Below are 23,213 nucleotides of genomic sequence, written 5' to 3'. Positions count from 1 at the left end.
AATATTTATTCCTATGGATTTTCCTAAGGTATGGGCACAAAGTCCATCGCAGCCAGGGTTTATCCAACATGCACTAAGTCCATAGCTGCTGATGTTATCTATTAGGCACAACTGCCAATGTTATCTATTAGGCACGAAGTCCATAACTGCCAGTGTACATCTATAAGGCACTAAGTCCATAGCTGCAAGGGTTTTTTAGAGTGCATTAGGTGAACACGTCGTTCACAAACACCTACAGGTTGCGAGCCTGCTAGCGTTCCACTGGACTGTATAGAATAATTTGTGTTCGTCATCTATACTCTGTTAGATGATTGGATCATTGTTAAAGTCACGGCTTCTCATCATCTTTCACCTCTCATCATATATATCATCTTTCATATCTCATCATTCATCTACCCATCTTTACCCAATATATATATATATATATATATATATATATATATATATACATATATATATATATATGTGTGTGTGTGTGTGTGTATATATACATTTTAAATCACGTAAAACATGTACAAATCATTCATCTATCATAGATATCAGGAAAACAGATAATAATTACATATAGCATGTATTCATATTAAGTACTTCATATCTATATGTAAGATAAAAGTAACTATGCACTCACTTGTTAAAGTGAGGATTCGAAATTCGGGCAGCGCTTCGCTTCTAACAATTGTCTTTTCCTTTGATGTAACCTAGTATTATTATCACTAAGTTTTAGTATATTATTTATTACGACTAATTATTAGTCTAGATTCATCATTAACTAAAAGTCTACTCTCATGATCTATCAAGTAAGGAACAACCAGGTAGGATTATATTGGAGGTGGGGTCTGTTTGGTATACGAATTATACTGTTTGAAAATCTCACTTTAAACACCACACTAAAGGAGGGTCGTACGTTGGGCATACTCCATCATTACTCTTGGCGTAATGTGGCCAGGTGTCACCATCTGGTGGCAAGGTGTGGGAAGGAAGCAGTGGCTCAGATTGCGCCACGTGTCACTCGCTCGTTACTCTAAAAACTAATTATCTTTTAAAATCCATAACTTTCGCATAAAAGCTCCGTTTTTGACGTTCTTTATATCCAAACATTGGTAGCGACGTGATCTACAACTTTCGTTCAGACTCCATCAGCTAATTTTAATTTATTTTTAAAGTTATATTTTAATAAGTTTAGATAGTTAAAGTCCGCTAAAAATTCATAATTTTGTCATCCGACGTCCGTTTTTGACAGTATTTATATCATTGAGCTCCTATTAACGAGATCTTCAATTCTCGTTTAGGTTGTGTCTGCTAGAAACCGATCGATCTAAAATTCGATTTCCGGGTTGTGCACTACTACATTAAATCTTAAAAAAATCATAACTTTCTCTAACGAAGTCAGATCTGGACATTCTTTATACGCACGCTCTCGGTTTAACACATACTATGACTTTTGTTTAGATCTCTAAGTCTAAAAAGTAGCTTATTAAAAATTCACTTTTTACGATACGCGACGCCGGACCGGTTTTGTCGCAAAACTTCGACCAGTCATAACTTCTTCGTTAAAAGTCGGATTTCAACGTTCTTTATATGTACGGAATCCTTGTGATATATACTATAACTTTGGTTAAGATTATTTATCCTAAATAATCTTCTGTATAAAAGTCATTTTGACGCTTATTATATCTAAATGGACTAGTCCGAATCTGTGGGGGTTACACACACAAAAAAGTTCGCATTTTAAGAGTGGATTACGGGAAAATATAAGTTCGACTTATTTTTTTGGCGAAAAAAACAAATGAATCAGTAATAACATGATTCAACAAAAAAATCCCGAAAAAACATTTCGATTATTCATTTTTATGATGATTTTGTTGATATTCACTAAAATTGTCATAAAAGTGAATTTTTTTCTTGATTTACCTAAAAATGAATCATGAAGGTGTTTTTTTCGGAATTTTTTCTTGTGAATCATCTTACTTTTGAATCATCTAATAATTCATTTCATTTTTTGCTAAGAAAATATGCATATAAAAAAATTTCTTACCTTCCTACCAAAAATTCCTTCTTATTTGATCTTGACTCTCTCTCTCTCTCTCTCTCTCTTTCTATATATATATATATATATATATGTGTGTGTGTGTGTGTGTGTGTGTATGTGTGTGTGAACGTTAGTATGTGCCCAATAGTATCATAAGCACATGATATATATTTGGGACTGGGGAGAACCACGAAGAAACCATAGGACTTGGTGGATGGCACTTATAGGTGGAATAAAGGTTATGTATAATATGCCTTTCTGTGTTATCATATTTTTTGTGATACCTCGTAGTCAATTGAGTTTTGCGTTAGACAAGGAGGTACCGGTAGGGAATTCTATTCGTGTGCGGGAAAAATTCGACGAGTGTTCGATTGTAATCTCTGATCACACCTTTCCTCTAACTTTGATTCCGATTAGATCAAGTCCTTCGATGTTATTCTTGGTATGGATTGGCTATCTGTCAATCAAGATAAGATCTTGTGTTATGAAAAGCACAATTGTATTCTGCTAGTTGAGGGAAGTTATGTTATTATTCGTAGGCTGAAGTCTTGTGGACCTATACCGATAATTTCCATGATGAAGGCACACAAGTGTCGGTCAAGGGGATGTGGGGTCTTCTTGGCTTATGAGATCGAGAGCTCAAGGAAGACAGTGGATCCCGTTGGTGTGGAGGTGGTTAGGGAGTTTAACGATGTTTTCCCTAATAAGTTGCCTCGTTTACCACTACTATGTGAGGTCGAATTTTGATCAATCTCTTTACTGGCGCGACTCTAATAACTAAAGAGCCATATTGATTGGCTCCTTCAAAAATGAATGAAATGTGGTCTCAGCTTAAGGTGGGTTATACCTGATCCCACATCGTCCAGGAAGAAGAACTAGACATTCCTTATGAGGGGTGTGGATAGCTTCCTTGTCACAACACATTTTAAGTCGTAAAGGCAACATATCCCATAAGAACTCTTTAGTTAAGTGTTCCCGAGCGAGAGCAATTCAAGGATGGATGACCCCTTAAGAAGTTTTCGTGATAGAAGCCTAAAACAGACAATATTATAATATGTGCCAGACAGGGATGCTAGATTGTAGAGTTAACATTAGTTAATTGCTGAAAAGCTAGCTATTAAACTATTCGAAATATGTAAATGATATAAAGGGAATGTGAAAAATTGAGTTATTATTATTATTATTAATAAATGATATATTTAAAAAAATTTTAAATCAATAAATTCGTTGAAATGTTAGTTTTAGTAGCTTTTAAAAAAACTTACTTATAAGTTATTTTTTGGTTTTCCAAATATAACAACCTAAAAAAGCTCAAAAAATAAATTAAATGTAAGATATCAATAATCATACGAGTCTAAGAAAAATAAACCATGAATAATAACACCTAAAAAGTAATTAAACACAGAGACATCATTTGAAAGGATATGGATAAATTATGATTTTAGTGTCATTAAAATTTTTTTGTATTTGAAAATTACATGAGTATTAACATATATTTTAGACCATCATCTTATTGTTCCCATTTGGTTAATTTATATTTGACTACTAGTCGTAGGCTGAAAGGAGTGTAGAGGCAAGAAGCTTGACATCATAAGCGGAGCTACATGAGAGTTCGTACTACCTCTTAAATTTCGTTTAGTAGTATATATTTTTTTAGTGTTTTTAGTTACGATGTTGCCCTTGAAAAAATTATGGCTTAATCCTAACTTATAAATCTAAACACAAAATAAACCAAACTAAATGTTTAAAATTGCTTAGAATGTGTGTTGATAATCCAAAAACTAAGCCCATATTTAATCTCAAATTAATAAAATGATAAAAGAAGCCCAAATGTCCAATCTATATCGTTTGTTTGCTAAGAACAATTTGCATAACGTAAGAGGTGGCCACTTTATAAATGGGACGTTGATTTGTAGTGTAGAAAAGAAAAACACTTGAGAATGTTAAGACTAAAAATGTGATTACTCGCTTTCGAAAAATGAAAGAGCGAAGATCTCAACTTTAAAATGTAATATATATTTTATAGTGTAGTTTGCCACTTTGTTATCTCTAATGAAATTGTGGTTATTATTTTTTTCCTTATTATATATTATGCGAATTTTTTTTTGTGTTACCTCCGAACTTTGATCTTGACTCCGTTACCGCTTGGCATATGTGACTGGGATTTGATGTTGAACTCGGCAGGATGGAGAACATCGACCCATCACCTCGGCATGCCCAGGTTTTGTGTGGAGCATGCCATGCCATTTTTTTACTGTCTCTCATCGGCAATGAAGGGGGATGGGTTTGGGAGAGGTAGAGCTTAGGAGCTCAAAAACCACTCCCTTTTCCCCAGGTGTTACCGTAGAAAACTATGGGATAATGACTTAGGAGGGTAATTAGGTTTCCAGTTTGTCCGTATTAGGTCACTAAGGTTTTTTTGTGCGTATTAGACAAATATGGTTGTTATTACCGTTTATAAATAGTCATTTTTACCCGTTTCTTCCTGTTTAACCGGTAAAAAGGACTATTTTTAAACAGTAATACAAACCATATTGGTCTAATACGCACAAAAAAAACCTTAGTGACCTAATACGGACAAACTAGAAACCTAATTACCCTCCTAAGTCATTAACCCTAATTATTTAGAAAACATGCTTACTAATCAATGTGACTAACTTGTTTGACTGAAAATAGTTGCTTCCATTTAAACTTATCACAGAACCCTTCCAGAATTTCCAAGTCCAAAAAACTCATATGATTGATGATCTTCATTACATAAATATGCAACATTTTATCAATAACTTCTTTTTTGTCATTTAAATGTTTACATGAATACATCCATATGTACAAAAACAATCTCACTTTGATACCTCTCATCAATGTCTACATTTGATAACGAATGGAAATGTAAAACCAACAGGGACTTGCAAAGGATGTCTATTATCAATTATTATATAAACAACAAAACCACAACATGAACTAAGAAACCGAAGTTGCAAAATGAATAAAAAAATCAGCATATAAACAAACGCATACAAACTATATACAACACATAAAGTTTATAAAGCATGATACTAAATGACAAGAAAAGTAAAAAACTTAAAGAAGACTTTATAGAAAGAAAGATCACCTTTACTTACCACAAATGGTTGAAGACATCAACAAGAATCTGACCATGGAATCCATATGTTGTCTGATCATGACTTCAGTAGTTCGAAGTAGTTCATCGACTGAAACATAAGAATTGCAATTGAACTCTATTAGCATTTGAAAAGGGAATTAGGGTTTCAGAGAAGACGATGAAGGGTTTAAAATTTTTTTGGACCATTTCTCGATTTGTGCATGTCATCCTTACGCAGTGGCCATGCAAATCTTCTCTGTATTGTTCCAATTTTATCAAATGTCCCCGAAGAGACGACTATAGATGAAGAGTTTCGCCATATAGAGGAGTAGCAGGTTCTTCTTTTGGTCGATATGGGACGACACGAGTTCTAAACGAACTACTTTATTGTTGATGGTCATATATTCTCAATGTCTTTAAAATTAGGGTTAATGACTTAGGAGGGTAATTAGGTTTCTAGTTTGTCCGTATTAGGTCACTAAGGTTTTTTTGTGCGTATTAGACCAATATCGTTGTTATTATCGTTTAGAATAGTTTTTTTTACCGGTTAAACATAAAGAAACCGGTAAAAAGGACTATTTCTAAATGGTAATAACAACTATATTGGTCTAATACACACAAAAAAAACCTTAGTGACCTAATACGGCTGGAAACCTAATTACCCTCCTAAGTCATTATCCTCAAAACTATTTCTAACCTGCTCAAAACTGTTATTTCCGTCTTATTTATTAGTCTGAGGGTAACCATTGGCATATATACACAACTAATACCATTTTTTTTTTCTGGATACTTACAAAAAGTTAATGAGAATCTAAATATAGATTTATAATTTTGTGTCAAATTTCCAAAGTTTTTATCTGTTTTTGGATTTTCTTTAACTAATTTCGTACAAAAGATAATTAGAACGAAATTTAATTTAAAGGCGATAAATAAACACGATCCAGTGTTGGTGTAGATGTGACTGCAAATTTCATCAACAATCACATAATTGAAGTAACCGAAGTAGGGATGAGCATCGGAACCGGGTACCCGCTTTTGGAACCGGAACCGTCTCGGAACTGCCAGTTTTGGAACTGAAACCGCGTTAAGCGGTTCTGGTTCCGGTTCCTAAAGTTATGGAACCGCCTTAAGCGGTTTCGGTTCCGGTCTCGTTTTTTCGGAACCGCTACCCGCTGGGTATCCGCTGTAACCGGTTATATATATATATATATATATATATATATATATATATATATATATATATATATATATATATATATATATATATATATATAATTTCATGTAAATGTGTGTTACTTAGACCAGTTTAGAATATATTGGTCCGATTTTGTCCGTCTTTGGTCAGAATTGATTTGATTTGGATCGAACTAAATTACGGTTTTATCGAAAAAAGTTAACAAAATTAATGCGACCGGGTTACCCGCTCCCGGAATCGGCGGAACCGCCGGTTCCGGGACTGGTTCCAAACATTTAAGAACTGCCTAGAGCGGTTTCGATTCCGATTCTAACTTTCTAGAAACCGCCGGTTCCGGTTCTGGTTCTCGCCAAATGAGGCGGGTACCCGCCTACGCTCATCGCTAAACCGAAGTGTAAGTAAAACCCATCAAATTTGTACCGGTGGTTTCTTGCTGCCCTTATCTTTTGAGAAACGATATATTCAGTCCTTGGAGTCGTATCATTTGTAGTTTAGTCCCTTGTTGTATGTCGTTTGCCAACATCGGTATCACAAAAACCTCGAACAAAAAGAAAGTTGCACTCTGTAATTTACTTGCCAAGATCCGCGGCAAGGAAATGGAGGAAGGGACTAACAGTAACACCGGTGGTGGATCAAGTGGCTACTGGTGGTGGGTCGCCGCCAGCGGCGTCCAAATGGCTTGGGGCATATACTCCTTCCGCAAAGGCTACTCCGGCGACTCACGACTCATGCCCCTCAAAGCTTTTGGCGTAGCTTCTCTCTTCGTCGGCGCCACAGCAACCGCCACTGTCGGAACCTTTAGTGCCTCCGGCATCCACTCGGTACACCTTCTTCTCTTCATTTACGGTGAATCGTAAGATCTTTTGCAAAATAATTGGTAGGTTTTAGGTCATAGTTTTCGCCCAATTTGTAGGTATGAAAGATAATATGGGCATAATCTTAAAAAATTGAATCAGAGTGATTCTCTATGAAATTCGTAACTGAATTAGGTCAGATTTCTGAGGCAATTTGAATCATTATCCATGATCATCTCATTTCATTTCTTCAAGTAAATTTCTTGATTATGATTTATGCATATGTATAAACGTCAACATTGGAATCAAATTGAACCCTGCATTTGAAACATAGGACTGTAATTTGGTCTTACATTTCTTCTATGTGTTTGTGTCCATGGATTGATTCTTATCGAAAATGTCTGTAGTATGAATTATGAAAAGCTCTTGATAGGAATTTATATGAATTGTAACTTACTGGTATTTATAAGCATGGGGATTAGTCTTATGGTAGTTACAGTTCTTGCTAAATCTATATTTAAGCTGTTCTATCTGTATTAAATAAAAAAGAAATTGGTTTTCACAATGTAGGTGAAGGATGCCATGGAACTTGGGGCAAATATAAGGTCCGGGCTTGGAGTCAAGGGCAGGGGATAAATCAAGTGATCTCTTAAATCATTTTGCTCGATATATACATATTTTGGTTACTCAAAACCAGATAGATAACAGATAACAGATAACAAATAACTGATAATCTCTCCGATGTGGTGTAGGTTTTGGATATTGTTACGGGGTTGTAGGTCTTGATTTTGATTTTGATGGTAATCCATGAGCTATGGATATTGCTTCTTGAATTGTTGCTGAGATTAGAGTTGCTCAATTTTTGTGTCTATTTGTTATATTCCATTTTGGGTCAGTTATGATCTTTCATTTATCCTTGCATTGAGTATAAGGTGTTTACAAATAATTGAAAATGACAAATAGGGGACGTAAAAGGTAAAATGAAAGCAAGACCATAATTGTTTACACATGCAATGAGAAGAAAACTAGTATTATTTAATGCCTTTAACATTACAATCAAGGATCATTTTTGCAGCACGGTTATAATTTAGGACAGTAAAACAATTAAAAACAAGTGATAATCATCCCCCCGAGTATCATGTGATTGACATAATTCATTGAAATCAAGTAATTTACCTTAATAAATTGGAATGGTAAAATGCTAAATCTTGATGAAAATAAGGGGGTTTTGTGATTAGTTTTTGTTTTAGAGGTGGCAAAATACAAAAATTGTTTTTAAAAAGTGTTTTAAGTTGCATTTCTTCACCTTTGAATTTAATTTAATTTTTAAATGGCTAAAACTCATAAAAGACACAATTTTTGATATTTGAAAAACCTTACTTTTCTTCTTGGTAAAAAGTTACTTATTTTTCATCTTGGTAAAAAGTTACTTTGAAATTGACTTTTTTATTTCCCTAACATCTTTTAAAATTTTTTGTGCTAAAAGTCAAGAAGTCGTTTGTAAAGCAATCACAAACATCCTCTAAAAAAATAATGAGAGCTTTCGATGTGTGATGCATTGAGCTTAAAAAAAATACTTTGTTTATGAGTATGAATTTAATATTTTCTATTTTATATAAAAAATTTATAATTTAAAAGCTAGAATAGAAGAGCTTCTCCCACCCTGTACAAAATATTTCATAATAGCCTTGTTAGATTGGATATTTTTAAATAGTTTTTGAAAAAAAAATTAGCTTTTATTTTGATTTACATTTTTCAAAATTTCAAAATTATTTTTGCCGAATCTTTTTACACATAAAGGCTACAAGCTACGACTTCACCCAAGTCAGGTTTTAGATAATTTTCCAAACATACCCAAAATTTTATTATAACTAGAAAGTTAGGTCTTTTAGATGTTAGGATACTTTTTCCTCATTTGGGTGTGAGTTAAAAACCAAACAAGTCGTTGATCAAATTTATACGACTGTCGTTATTTTTGTAACAACTTGTAATAAGTAGTCGTTGTTATCTTAGCAATGGATTTTTAGAATATTTATAAGGGAAAATGACCTAATAGGGTAACATATTTTTTGTTTTGTACACGCTTAGTCATTATTATTTTTTTCTTGTAAAATAAACCCCTGAATTTATTGTTTTTTTTTTTATACATTTAGTCCTTATGACCGACTGCTCCAAGTTAAGTTCTCGGTTTGTACACATTTACTCATTAATGTCATTTTTTACAAAATAAGTCATTATTGTTTTTGTATACATTCAGTCCTTATGATAAGTTTATTCAGGTTTTGCTCACATGACATCTTATATGCGACAATCTTTAATGATGTGTTCTCCTACATGACTCGGGGAAGTGGATGTTGGATCTATATGTTCAGGAATAATTATTAAATGATATCAACACCCCAAATGGTGAAAGAATCATTGTATGCCCCCGAAGATAGATTGTTACGAACCATACTTGGCATGCGGGTATATACTTCAAAATAAACTTGTCTAAAATTACCTATAGGAGGTAGGGGTCGTGTGATTGATGTGAGATGAGTCCAGAGTTCTAAGATATTAGGTGAAGAAAATGCATCATTAAAGATTGTCCTATTTGTTGAAAAATGGTAAAAATCGACATACCAAGAAATTAGGGAAGACGGTAAACTTTTTTTTTTCATGGTGGTATCTTGTCTTGGAAGTGTAAATCCGAGTTAGGAAATATCAATCATAAAAATTCTCGGTGTTGCTATGGAGATAGATGAAAATGAAGTCGAAGACATCTTCTTCTTGGAGAAAACTAAGTCACCAACATTATTTGACTGATACGTGAATTAAGTTATTGATATAAGTGAGAAATAAACCACACTTGAGAACACTTTATTAATAATTGTCCTACTTAGGATGTCATATGAACAAAATCTAAAGAAAACGGTCATAAGGACTGAATGTATACAATAACAATGACTTATTTTGTAACAACAAAAACATTAAGAATTAAATATGTACAAAATTGAGAATTTAACGTGTAGTAATCAATCACAAAGACTGAATGTGTACAAAACAACAAATTAAAGGGTTTATTTTACAAGAAAAACAATAAGTATTAAACGTGCACAAAATGAGAACTATGTTACCATATTAAGTCATTTTCCCTATTTATATAAAATTGGCCATCCGAAATATTGAAATATGGGGTTACTAACCCTTTTTTTCTTCGTATTTTACGAAAATGATTATCATATCCGACATGGAGACATTTTGGACTATTTCAGACTTTATGTTATAGTAAAATTACATTTTATGACAAAAAGAAAACATTTTGGAATCAAATTGCGGACTCGCATTTCAGATTTCGAGGCCATAAGAACTATGAAGATATCAAAAACAAATACGAAATTAGACGAGTAAATATGAAATTTCAAGAAAACGGATAGTTTTTATTTTTACCGGACTCTAACAAAAGTTTAAGAAACATACAAATGAAAGATCACATTATATATTTCTTGAGATCCAAAAATGATCGTTACGGGAATGATGATTATTTTTGCAATCCCAAAAACTAAGCCATTTCCCTCTATCTTCCAAATAATATGGTTTTTTTGTAAATATCTTTTATCTTTTGGTCAAAGAGTAGAGATTTGATTTTTGTAGGGTTGGTTAAAAAGATATTTTATTTTTCTATTTAGGCACCCTATTTGATTATTAAGGTTTTCTTATTGGTTGAATTTGCATTGTTTTTTTGAAAAAGTAAATTATAAATAGTTTATTATAGGTTGACTTTTAATAAAAATATTCATAAAGTGTCTAAAGGGTGTCAATTTAGCAACGTTTTTCCCTATAATCATTTTTATAAAAAGTCAACCTATAATCAACTTCTTGTAATCATCTTTTTTGGAAAACAATGCAATTTCAACCAATAAAAATATTTCAAACATTAATTAGATTAATTAGGGTTGTCTAAATAGTAAAATAAGGTATCTTTTTAGCCAACTCCGGTATAATTTGGTTTTTGTTTTCCAAGTTTGTGCTCAATTCTTAACTTTTGGACCAGTTGGTCAATGTACTTCCCCATCATGATATAAAGCACATCAGTTATAGACAACGTGTGAATTGTCTCAAAATTAGAAAAAACAAACGTCGTTGTCGAACATGAATAAGTTGATGACTTGATAAAGTGGTATTTACAAATAGATAAAGTGGTATGTAATACATTTATGCACATTTTTTTTTACTGAAATAGAAATATTTGTTGGTCAAATATATAAAGAATAAGTCAAAGATACCAAGACTCAAAGACAAATTTTGAATTTGAAGGGGGTAGGTAACAATTAACAAGGGCATTCTCTTTTGTTTGATTCTAATCGAATAAAACAAAGGCCAAATTAGTAAATTTAAATATGATGACGCTATTGATTATTTATATAAAGATATAATAATTAGTATTTGATTCTAATCGAATAAAACAAAGGCCAAATTAGTAAATTTAAATATGATGACGCTATTGATTATTTATATAAAGATATAACAATTAGTAAGGTTAAATATAAGAAATAACTACATGCTATTAGTGTACTTTTGTCTTTTACTTTATTATATTTTTCATTATATTATTATATTTTAAAGAATCTATCAGATTATAATCAAGTCATCCAAAAAAAACAATTCATTTTTATAATTTAATAGATTTTTACGCTACAATGTTTTAAGAAAAAAATGAACGCATATATTACAAGTCTCTAATTATATAGTATATATTTCAATATGTAATACTAACTAATCCCTATTCTAATAAAAAAATAGATTGATTTATGTATCATTCATTTAGGTCTCCTAATTAATATTATGCCATCTGTCAGCCTATTAATCTCCATTTTAAATTTCAAATTTCAAAATTTAAAATTTCCACTCTATTTACATTAAAATAAAAATTAAAATAAAATTAATATAGATTATAAAGTCGCGTATTTATTTAAATCAACGATTATAATTTTATATAACTAAATAAATATCTCTTAATTAATAATTTATTTAAAATAATTGATTAATAATTTTAAGTTTTTACTATGAAAATTTAATTAATTTTATAACCGTGATTCCCACAGATCTAGTTATTATAATATTTATCATTAATTAATGCTTCCTATGTGTTTTTTTACGACGTCTTCCTTGATCGATTTTGTTCACTTCTACCAAATATTATTGTAGGTATGCAACAATGTCACATTCATTGAACATAAATTCCTTCTTTTAGAGCTTCAAGTACAAAGATTTTTGATTTTGATAAAAAAAATATTTTTATTTTTGTCTATTTATTAGGTAAGTCACATAATGTAGTGATGTTTATTATCAGAGAAATTAAATATCCTTATGTTTTTTATGCTTAATATCTTCTTACCTATTTTAAATGATGATAAATATCATTTAATTTAAATTTGAATTTGAATGAGATGTTAAATTTATATATTTATCATCATCTTAAATAGATAAGAAGAAAATTATGAACAAAAGGCAATAGAATATTTAATTTCTCTTATATTTTAGGTAATAAATAGAGCATTCGATGGCCACTTATTTATACTTTTTGAAAAATTAAATATCCTCCTACCTTTTGATCATACCAATTCTCCTACCCATTTAAATAATGACATGTGTCATATTAGTATCCTAAAATATAATTAAATCTCATTAAATGAACAATACATGTTACATATGACACCATTTCATTGGATAGGATGATATTTAATAACAAAAAGATCTCATAGTTTTTTACTATTTGAAATAAACATTTGAAGAGCTTATAACTTATCCCCATTTGAATGTATCAACCGTTTATTTTTTTCTCAACCTCTTAATCTTTTATTGTCTAATGACATGTAACCCCCTCATCTCAATAGTATTTTCATTTCACCCCCTTAATAAAACTGAACATTTATTTTTACCATTTTTTACCCTATTAAAACTACATGGTTGTTCTTGTTCAATATCAAATATGACTTGTGCTTAAAAACGACAAACTAAATGACAAGTTTATATAAAACATTTCAAATAGACGAAGGATAAATATGCAAATTTCATAAGTAAGCTTTTCAAAAAGCTTTAGAATCTTGGTTTCTTTATGATGTGGATTGTTCTTCATCAACTCGTGTGGGTATATAGGAAATACCACTGTGCTTAAGATTCATACACAACTCAAATTCCCCAGCTCCTTTGGTGGAAATTGTTCTATGAAGCTTTGAATATGCACAATATTCCACTTCACTCACTAGCAAATCATCACGTGCATATGAAGTCACTGACACCCCAACACCTTCCCCTGCATCAAAATCCAAAGGGGTCTTGTTAATTTGTTTGTTTGGATGGAATGAAAAAGACATAAATGCCCTCCTCAACAAGAACTAACTCAACACTTACCATGTGTCACAAGCAGTAAGTTTTCGGTAGGGTATTTATCAGCAAGAATCTTGATAATATTCTTGTACCTGTCTCTAGCCACCTCTGTTGGCTCTTCCCATTTTGGTAGCTGATAAAGTTGATAGTTTTAGAAGTAGAATAAAAATCAGTACAAGAAAGTGATTAAGAGATTTTTGGTCTTATAATAAGTTAATAACCTCTTTGTAAACTGGTTCTACAGTTGAATCAACTGTCCCTTGTGGTAAAACAGCTTCACATTCTGAAATAGTGAAAGCAAAGTCTCCATCTTTAGGGGCGTTCTCAGCTCGTATGGCTCGTTTGTTCAGCATTTCACATAGTCCATATTCAACAGATACCTGCAACATATCAAAATGTCAAACTATGATCTTCAAAGTACTAATAGTCTTTGTTAGAAAGATCCAGGAAACTATATCCAAGAAGCCTGAAATTTTTGCTACATGTCAATTAACACACTAAGGGTAGAGTTTGAATTCTAGGTTCCCATGGAAGAGTTTCTAACTTTGAAGTTTGAACAAGTCCTGCTTCGGACAATTAGTTACTGTAATCAGTGAATTTCCAGAAATTTTAATGTGGATCGGGCACTAATTAGGCAAAATCGAATTTGAAACTCCAAGTTTTCGATCAGTAGAGGAGATATCCGATTATATCAAACTCATAGATGCCTTCCAGAACTTAAAACTAATTAGATATACAGCTTAATTATCAGGATCATAATCATTTATCTGTACTCCGATCATCAAAAATCAGGCACAATCATGGTTCTCTCGGATTATTCCTGGTAATTTTTTGTATTTCAAAAGAATCGATATCAATGAATAAATCAATAATACGATATGAACAGGTTATCAGGATATGACCTTGAGCATAGAAGGATCGATTTTGACGCCATCGGCAGAGCTCATATGAGTAACATTACAATCGACGGCGCAAAGAGCGTGTATGACTTCGGAAGCTGTCTGAAGGCATCGAAGAAACGGCGATACAAAGACGCGATGAATCGGAAAACGGAGGTCCTTTTTGAATTTCTTACCGGTAGAGAATGCCCTAACCTTGCCATCTAACACCAACGGCGGATCCCATGGCCTAGCAGCTTTCTCAGTCCATAGCGGCTCGAAGTTGTCAATCCGGTCGCCATGGCGCATCACGACGACGTTTTGACGAGTCTGTTGGCCGGAATCCATGGTTGTTATCTGTCGTGGAGGGATGTCAGAGTTTTTTTAAATACAGATGCTGAAATGGGCCAATCAATGGTTGGGATCACGTGGGTTTCCTTGAAGTTTCCAATGCAGAACATGGAAAAAAGGTAGAAAGAGGACCTCAACGACTGGGTGGCCGGTTGATGTTTTCGTTTGTTTTTTTATTAAGCTCATCTTCAATACATAATGTAGAATAAATTACAAATTTAGTCCATTTGGTATTTTGGTTTGTATTTGTTTTTGTTTAAGTTGTTATTATTATTATAAATATTATTATTTATTTATTTATTTATTTATTTTGACCATAGCTTTAGGATTTTATGACAATTATAGTACCTCTATGTCACACCATTTAATATTTTCCATAAGAGCTCTCACATTCACATTCCTAGGTATTTCAATATTTTTTCCTCTCATCCCCCTTTAACATTACCACCACTTTTGCTATCTTTACCAATCAAGAATTAAAAAAAAAATCTCTAATTCTAATTACTTATGTTGTTTCTCAGAAAGCTCAATTTCGCCTTCATTTTCTTCTTCCACGACTTCGTTTGCCTTGGCGTATATACAAAAAAATCCTAACCTCCTTCGTTACCAAGTGTTTTGAGAATGGTGTGTAATGGTGTTAGGCCCATTAGTTGGACAACGACACCTCCTTGATACCCATATTTTGTCACATCCAATGACAGAAAAAGGTTGGAGCACACATCGTCTTCATGTCCATTCATTCTCTGTTGTCCTCTCATTTGAACCTATAAAAATGAAGTTGCCCTCCCCCATTTGGAGGATAATATAAGACGTCTATATTGGACTCTCCCAGTCACATACACTTTTCACATAGAGGTTCTTTTTTATGGGTTTTATAGGTAACAAAAATCATATTTTTGGCGGAAAACCTAAAACCTTAAGTTCACATACATCTTAAAGGATCTACATTCTCACTATGATATGAAAAAAACAATTTTAATTTAAGAACCCTAAAGTACATTGCTATTTTCGATTTAGGAGAAGGGATAATAAAAACATACCTTATAGTTTACTTTTGTAAATAAACTAGTAATCCTTCTTTGTAGAACTTCAGAAAGTCAACACCAGAAATCTCGTGCCTCTGATGGCTTACACCTAAACCCTACCAATTGGAGGCTATTGAAGAGAGGGGAGTAGAACGTATGACTTTCGGCACTAAGGGTTCTTTGGAAGAGTGAAATCTGAAACCCTATGCCTTGGGGTATTTATAGGACTTAAGGAGGTGTATAAAAACAAGTTTCCTTTTGGATAACTCTAACCATTTTCTTTCCCCCCAAGCAACCCTAAGCTTCCTAAAAATCCTAGAAAAGCTCCATAAACCCCTCTAGAACTGTCCCCTATCTTAGGAAGGTTCTAGAATCAGTCAATGTTCAACTTTTGGACATTAACACTTTCAGTCATTTTACTTTTAATTAATCCAATTAATCCCAAAATCAATTCCAATTAATTTCTGATTAATTCTTAATTAATAATATAATTTCTAATTATTATGTTTTTCTCAAAACATATTAATAAATTATTTATTTTGATTTCTAATTAATTTATTAATCATATATAAAATTAACAAATCGTTATTTCTCTCCAAAAGCATTCCAGTCAATTAATAGGTTTAAGGGCAACCCAAAAGGACTTTGCTAATAATTGAAGTTTGTAATAATTTAGTAAATGGCTGAGACACCTAATCCAACACTTTCCAGTCTAGAAAAACCATTTACATTATATACCGGTGTTACTTGATTGTCAGAGTCTACTTATGCGATACATGTCTTAGTGTGGTTCTATTGATCTTCTTTAATGATAGCTATAAGAACCAAGTTGGAAACTTGTTTACACTTAATAAATTAAAGACTAAAGGTTTGTATCGATCAAATATACTTCAAGTATTAAGAACAAATGTAAACTAATCTAAGAAAAATAAAGAACATAAAGTAAATAACACAAGGAGTTCTCCAAATTATTCTTTCCCCAAGAAAGGGTTTTGTATTCACAAAGAAGACGGGTTGTCACAAAGACGATTACGACACCAAGCCGTGTTAACAACATTATGATTTATCCTAATGTTGTATATATACTAATCTATACATGCATACCCCTTGATTGAAGGGATTTCGTTAAACCTATACTAAGAACCGATCTTATCACAAATGTATTGGATTTGTGATCGATTCTATACTTATCTATATCATTACCTAATATACAAAATATTACATAGAATAACTACACTATGCGTTAATGCTTATAAGCTTTATACGCTAGCGTTGTCGATGTTGTAGACGTTGACGCTGACAGACAACGTATGGAGTGTTTGACTCATCATATCATAAGGTGTGACCTTACAACCCTCCTATCTGATGATGTCAAAACTAATCTTCAATGAATTCTTTAGTTCGTGCTCCCCTTGAGAGGAAGAATGAAGTTTTAATGTTTCAGCTTTAACTAATGCTTCCCCTGAGAAGATGAATGACTTATCAAACAGTTGAGGCAACATTTATGAGTCGCGGCGGACGAAGGATGAATAGTTGAAGGCGGCGAGCTGACTTGAAAAATGTGGATCAGCTTGACTCAACTAGCTGAGAATGTTGATATTAGCTTGACCTTGACTCCCCCTTAGATTGTGCTTTTCTATATAGATTCTCTCCCCCTTTTTGACATCACTAGTAAACACATGAATAGAGTTGTTGTAGCTTGTAGTTTAGTAAGATTGTGATGTATCTTGATAGTATTGGCTTAAACTAACATTCACTAACATAATATTACGAGATTTCATTCATCAACGTGTCGATTCATACGCTGACTCATTAATCACTTTTATTAGAACAAAAGGGCAAGAGTGGTATGTTGTGTGTAATACATTCCGGTATGAAATGTACTCATCGGCAAAGAATGTCGAAGTTTTATCACGGACAATGATTATTGGGAAAAAATGGGTAGGTGCGTGTAATATATAACGTGCAATGATATACTCATCGACACAAATTTTTCGATTTTTCATAAGCGTCTGGTATCATACGTGGAATCATAAAATTCTAAAGAAGAATTTATGGAAAGAATGGTGCGTTTCAGTCATGCCGAGGTGAAATCAGCGTGAATTATAAATAGTTTAACTCATCAAATAGAAGTGGTTTAGACTTCCGTATCATAGAATAAGTTGCATTCTAGAATCAAAGATTCACCGTTAACTCATAATGGTACCATGTCATACCTCAGGCTAGAAGGTCAGGGACATGAACAACCCTTTGTGATTAAAGGGCCAAACAAGTAAATCTTGCGCTGATGAATATGCAATCAGAGTAAGTCATTGGGTTTTTCTCAATTTTTCAACAGAACATGAGACTTGATGCATACGACAAGCATGCTTCCAGGGACAGGGTCAGGTAAGATAGTTAAATAAAGATAAACACCCAAGCCTTTTTATCAATTTTTTATTTGGAACAGGCAATCTCACTTAGAAAGTTTAGACAATGCTAGACAATTAGCATGAGGGGGTGACTCAATGTTCTCAACAGATGGTCTCGCTGATGAGAAACTTATAGAGATTTAGTCACATACAACAACATGCTTCTAAGGACGATGATTTGCTAAAAGTTGCATACTAGGCTTATAATTGCCACCGTCATATTCCCTTTAAAGACGATACAAAATAATAAACAATATAAGAATACAAACAAAAGAGTTAGTCAAATAAGGAAAGGAATATGAAGCCTTTTTTAGAGGCTCTTTATATAGCCTTTTTTTTAGAAGATCTTTTGCGTAATATTTTCAAAAAGAAATCCTTTGAAGTAATTACTCATTTATTAAATTTCTTTTTTTGAGATACCTACCCTTCAAGACCGGCTATAAAAGAGAACACAAGTGAAGATAAATATATATAATACATCTCACTATAAATCAAGAATGATGAAGCCACTAATCACTGAAACATTCCGGATGGACTCCAAGCTTCATATCTATCGAGAGCAAAAGAGAAGTAGAGATCAAACTTTGTAACCAACGAGTTAACTGACTCAAATCCATGAAACCATTGTGTCCTCAAGAGCAACACGAGGGCATTCGAGTTTTTATCAGATCATGACTCAGTAGATGAAAACAAGACTTACTGCATTGATGGTTACTCTTTGCATCCATAACAGTGAATGGTGGAGAAAAATGGTATCCTCAAGAAGAAGAGGACATGATGCCACTCTTTTTCTCAGTACCAAGAGCATTAAGATCTTTCATCTCTTACAAACTTTGAAGAAGGAGATGTAAATAAATCATAGATAGGATTGTAAGATGAATAGGAGAGACAAGAGAATACTTGTAAATACCAAAATCGAAGCTTAAAAAAATTATGTAAAAATCCGTAAACATAATAAAAGCAACATTTTTTTTGTGTTTTTGTGTTTCTTAGAAAGTAATCAAAAGTAATCAAAAATGTTAGAAAGCAGTTAAATGATTGAAACCATGACAAGATCTATAATCAATTTGTTTTAAGTCTTCTCGTCCAACGCCTTCGTGAAAATGTCAGCCAACTGATTAGTGAATGGAATGTAAAACAACTCCACTTTTCCCTTTTAAACTATTTCCCTGATGAAATGATGATGGATGTCAATGTGCTTAGTATTGGAATGTTGCATTGGATTTTGTATCATCTAAATGGCGCTGGTATTGTCAAAACAGATGAGTGTCTTAGAGAAGTTTAGACCATAATCCAAGAGCTGATTTCGAATCCATAGAATCTGAGCACAACACCTTCCAGCAACAACATATCCAACTTTAGTGGTAGAACAAGCCATTGTAGTCTACTTTTTGCTGGACCAACTTACTAATCTATTTCCAAGCATTTGAGCTCCTCCTAAAGTGCTTTTGCGATCGATGCCACATCTACCATGATCAGAGTCAGTGTAACCTACTAGCTCGAGGGTATCATAACCTAAGATTGGGTATATGCTTTAAGTAATGAAAGATCCTTTTCATAGTGAGAAGATGAAATTCCTTAAGATTGGATTGATAATGAGCACATAATATAGTAGCAAACGTAATATCAGGGAGACTGGATGTAAGATAGAGTAAAAATGTAACGCCTGTGTTTCCGGGCTTGCCATTTTTAGCAATGTAATAGTCTAGGTTAACCTTTGTAACCCGTTTTGAAATAATAAGAATGTATTATTTGAGTATTATGTGTTTTGTGCTTAATTGCTTAATTATGTGGTCTGATCAATTAAGAATAAAAATAAGCGTCAAAATTTAAGTGTAAAATGAACTTAACATCTTTGGTTAATGTTGTAGTAGTTGAAACGAGGTTTCCGAATATACATAGAACGCCCAAATCTGACTTCATATGAGGAAGTTATGATTTATCGAAGTTTCGACTTAGCGGTATGTAGCCTGAAATACTCGATTTGAGATCGAGCGGTTTTTAGCCGAAACAATCTAAACGAGGATCGAAGGTCTCGTTGTTGGAATCGAAGCGATAAAAAGTTAGGCGAGAACGGACGTCAAACGAAGAAGTTATGAATTTATAACGAAGTTTTTCTGTCGTGGCCTATTAAAAATAAATAATAAAAATAAAGTCAAAATTTGCCGATGGAGTCTAAACGAAAGTTGTAGAGCGTAGTCTCACCTTTCCGTGGATATAAAGAACGTCGAAAACGGAGTTCGTATGAAGAAGATATGAATTTCCGAAGTTTGATAAATAATTTGTATTTATTTTTAATTGAAAAATCCGGCATTATCCGAAGGGGGAGTCAGCAGTCCGATCCGACGTACGCCCCGCGTACGCGAGTACGCCCCGCATACTCCGAAGAGTGTCGACACTTCGGATGACGCATGCAGTGACGACTTCGGAGGCCAGTACGCCCCGCGTACGCCTGTACGCCCCGCGTACTCCGAGGCTCCAGCCTCCTATAAATAGGATGCGAGGGCAGCCGACTATTTTGCTAATTTTCTCTCTTCTCTCCCCCGTTTTGCATGCCAGAAATACCCCGAAGCCCAATATTATTCTTGAGCCCCGAGGCAAGTCCCGAGATCCCGAAGATCCCGAGAAGTGCGGTTCCCGAGCCGAAGCTCTACCCGCGAGAAGTTCGATTTTTGTGGAGATCTTCCAGATCTGCTGTGGATTACTACTTCTGCAAGTCGTAGTGCTATCCGATCATCTTCTGATCAAGTGAGTGTATACTACCTTTCATAAACACGATAATAATACAAGTACGGTTTGAGTGTATTAAGTAAATTGTGGATTATATGTGTGAGGGTGTAGTTACTTTCTTTTAACGCGTAACTATGAAGTATTTTATACGATATACTTGTTATGTGTATATTTTGTGGTTGTATGCGTGAATGGATATTCACTTTATTCCATCTCATAGATCTTAATTGCTTTCTATGAAATACGTGTTATGTGGTATGCCTCATCTGTTATGTGGAATATATATTGAATGAAAATGATATACAGGTTTTTAACTATGTATGAAAATATATATTCTTATCTACTAATATGTTGGGTAGAACATGGGTAGATAGTTGGTGTGTAATAAACAGATGAGAGGCCTCGATGATGTTGTTGTTGTTGATCTAGTTATTCAGCGGAGTATGGATAACGACCACAGACTCTTTCTAGACAGTCCAGTGGAACGCTAGCAGGTTCATAACCTGTAGGTGTTGTGAACGATGTGTTCACCGGTGTACTCTATCCCCATCATGGTTGCCTTTAGGATATCTATTGTTGAGGAAACCCCTTCGCAGTGATATCCGTCCCGATGAAAATCCTAGATTAGGTCCCTTAAAATAGATGTTGTTTTAGGGACGTAAAGTGAGGATAACGGGAATGGGTAATCGGGATAGTAATTGGTTGGTGAAATTAAATATAACTTATTTATTGTGGGTTGAAAACCCTATATGCTCACCAGGCTCCCAAGCCTGACCCACTTAGTTTTATTTGTATTACATGAAGTGGTACAAGGGCGTAAGATGGATGGATCATCTTGTTGTTTTGTTTACAAGTCTGCATATGTATATATTTGTTGAGTGACTTGTAATGTTATCGTTTATGCTTTATGGTCTGTATCGGAACATGACATCCCGAGTTTTGATTATATAATGAAAATGAATCTCTTGATGAAATGCTTTGATAAATATTATTTTATCATGTTTTGTTTTGGGAACAAATTCCACAACTCTTTCAAATCAAAAGGATTTACTCTAAAATTATTTAAAAGCATAAATGAAAAATCGGTCTTTTCTGGCCGAGATTTTGGGGATGTCACAAAAGATCCTGTCATTCCTCGAAACAGATTTGCATTTACATCAACACCATCTGGATTAGCGCCAATAGACAGTGATGAGGACATCAGAGTCTTTGTTGGCACGCAATAAGAGAACCCATACTTCTTCAGCATATCTGTAATATATTTAGCTTGGCAAACAAAAATACCATCAGTTAGTTGTTTGAACTGCAAACCCAAAAAGAAGGTTAGTTCACCCATCGTGCTCATCTCAAATTTCTTGGCCATGATCTCCGCTAATCCTGAAGTAAGCTTTTCATTAGTGGATCCAAAGATGAAATCGTCCACATACACTTGGGCAAGAATGATATGGGATCCTGAATGCTTTATGAACAAAGTGTTGTTGATCTTCCCTCGTTTATATCCACTTGAAAGAAGATAGCTTGCCAATGTGTCATACCATACCCTAGACGCCTGATTTAAACCATAAACAGCTTTATCAAGACAATACCCATGATTTGGAGACTCTTCACTTTCAAATCCTGGTGGTTGTTTTAGAAAAACTTCTTCTTGAATATATCCATGAAAGAAGGTAGTGTTGACGTCCATTTGATAGACTTTGAAGTTTTTAAAAGAGGCAAAGGCAAGAAATAGGCATATTGCTTCAAGTCTAGCCACATAAACAAATGTTTTATCATAAGCTGACATAAACCTTTGAGCCACAAGCCTAGCTTTGTTTCTTATGACAATCCCATCTTCATCCATTTTGTTCTTGAAAACCCAATGAGTGTCAATGATAAAATTTCCTTGAGGTTTGGGAACAAGACTCCCCACACGATGACATTCAAATTCATTTAGCTCATCTTGCTTGGCCTTGATCCAGTCAGCTTCTTTAAAGGCATCAACAATATTCTTTGGTTCAATCATTGAGACGGAGTTTACAAACATGCAGAAGTTTGTGTTGACTATCTTGCAAGTGAGAATCCCAGAATTTACATCTCCAATGATTTGAGATTCAGGATGGTCTCGAAGGATTCTTGGATTAGTACTTTCATTTGTATTGCTTTGGGCAAAGCCTTCCTAATTGGATGGATCAACTTCTTCATGGATGACATGTTGATCTTCATAGATAGGTTGTGGATTGATTAATTGATCAACATTAGGAACAACATGATCATTGTCATTTGACAAGAATTCAGGAACAGGGTCTGAAGGACTGTGGGTAAGTTCATTCAGAATTGATGATGGGTGAT

General features: G+C 33.6%; 2 protein-coding genes and 1 non-coding gene across 3 annotated transcripts; 1 reads left to right on the top strand and 2 right to left on the bottom strand.

Annotated features, from left to right (window-relative positions):
* Positions 1 to 5,324: 5,324 nt before the first annotated feature.
* LOC111906058 (U6 spliceosomal RNA) lies at positions 5,325 to 5,427 on the bottom strand. Its single transcript, XR_002855092.1, has one exon. It is a non-coding gene; the product is annotated as a U6 spliceosomal RNA (small nuclear RNA).
* A 1,391-nt stretch (positions 5,428 to 6,818) lies between these two features.
* LOC111906013 (uncharacterized) lies at positions 6,819 to 7,992 on the top strand. The gene is made up of 2 exons (XM_023901752.3): positions 6,819 to 7,148; positions 7,692 to 7,992. Exons 1-2 carry the CDS (start codon positions 6,834 to 6,836, stop codon positions 7,755 to 7,757), a joined length of 381 nt encoding a protein of 126 aa, XP_023757520.1. The 5' UTR covers positions 6,819 to 6,833; the 3' UTR covers positions 7,758 to 7,992.
* Positions 7,993 to 13,019: 5,027 nt separating this feature from the next.
* LOC111906014 (uncharacterized) lies at positions 13,020 to 14,864 on the bottom strand. Its single transcript, XM_023901753.3, has 4 exons — positions 14,393 to 14,864; positions 13,712 to 13,870; positions 13,515 to 13,623; positions 13,020 to 13,416 (listed from the first exon to the last, which is right to left on the bottom strand). The coding sequence occupies exons 1-4, from the start codon at positions 14,714 to 14,716 to the stop codon at positions 13,217 to 13,219; spliced, it is 792 nt and encodes a 263-aa protein (XP_023757521.1). The 5' UTR covers positions 14,717 to 14,864; the 3' UTR covers positions 13,020 to 13,216.
* Positions 14,865 to 23,213: the final 8,349 nt, after the last annotated feature.

Source organism: Lactuca sativa, chromosome 7 (assembly GCF_002870075.4).
Source record: "Lactuca sativa cultivar Salinas chromosome 7, Lsat_Salinas_v11, whole genome shotgun sequence".
Lineage (NCBI taxonomy): Eukaryota > Viridiplantae > Streptophyta > Magnoliopsida > Asterales > Asteraceae > Lactuca > Lactuca sativa.
Note: the sequence above shows the minus strand (reverse complement) of the source record. Positions and strands in the feature narration are given on the sequence as shown.

Coding starts and splice junctions, on each gene's coding strand:
- LOC111906013 (XM_023901752.3), top strand. CDS start 6,834: ATGTCGTTTGCCAACATCGGTATCACAAAAACCTCGAACAAAAAGAAA. Junction 7,149..7,691: donor GTGCCTCCGGCATCCACTCG/GTACACCTTCTT, acceptor TTCACAATGTAG/GTGAAGGATGCCATGGAACT.
- LOC111906014 (XM_023901753.3), bottom strand. CDS start 14,716: ATGGATTCCGGCCAACAGACTCGTCAAAACGTCGTCGTGATGCGCCAT. Junction 13,871..14,392: donor TCGATCCTTCTATGCTCAAG/GTCATATCCTGA, acceptor GATATGTTGCAG/GTATCTGTTGAATATGGACT. Junction 13,417..13,514: donor CTTACTGCTTGTGACACATG/GTAAGTGTTGAG, acceptor ATTTTGATGCAG/GGGAAGGTGTTGGGGTGTCA.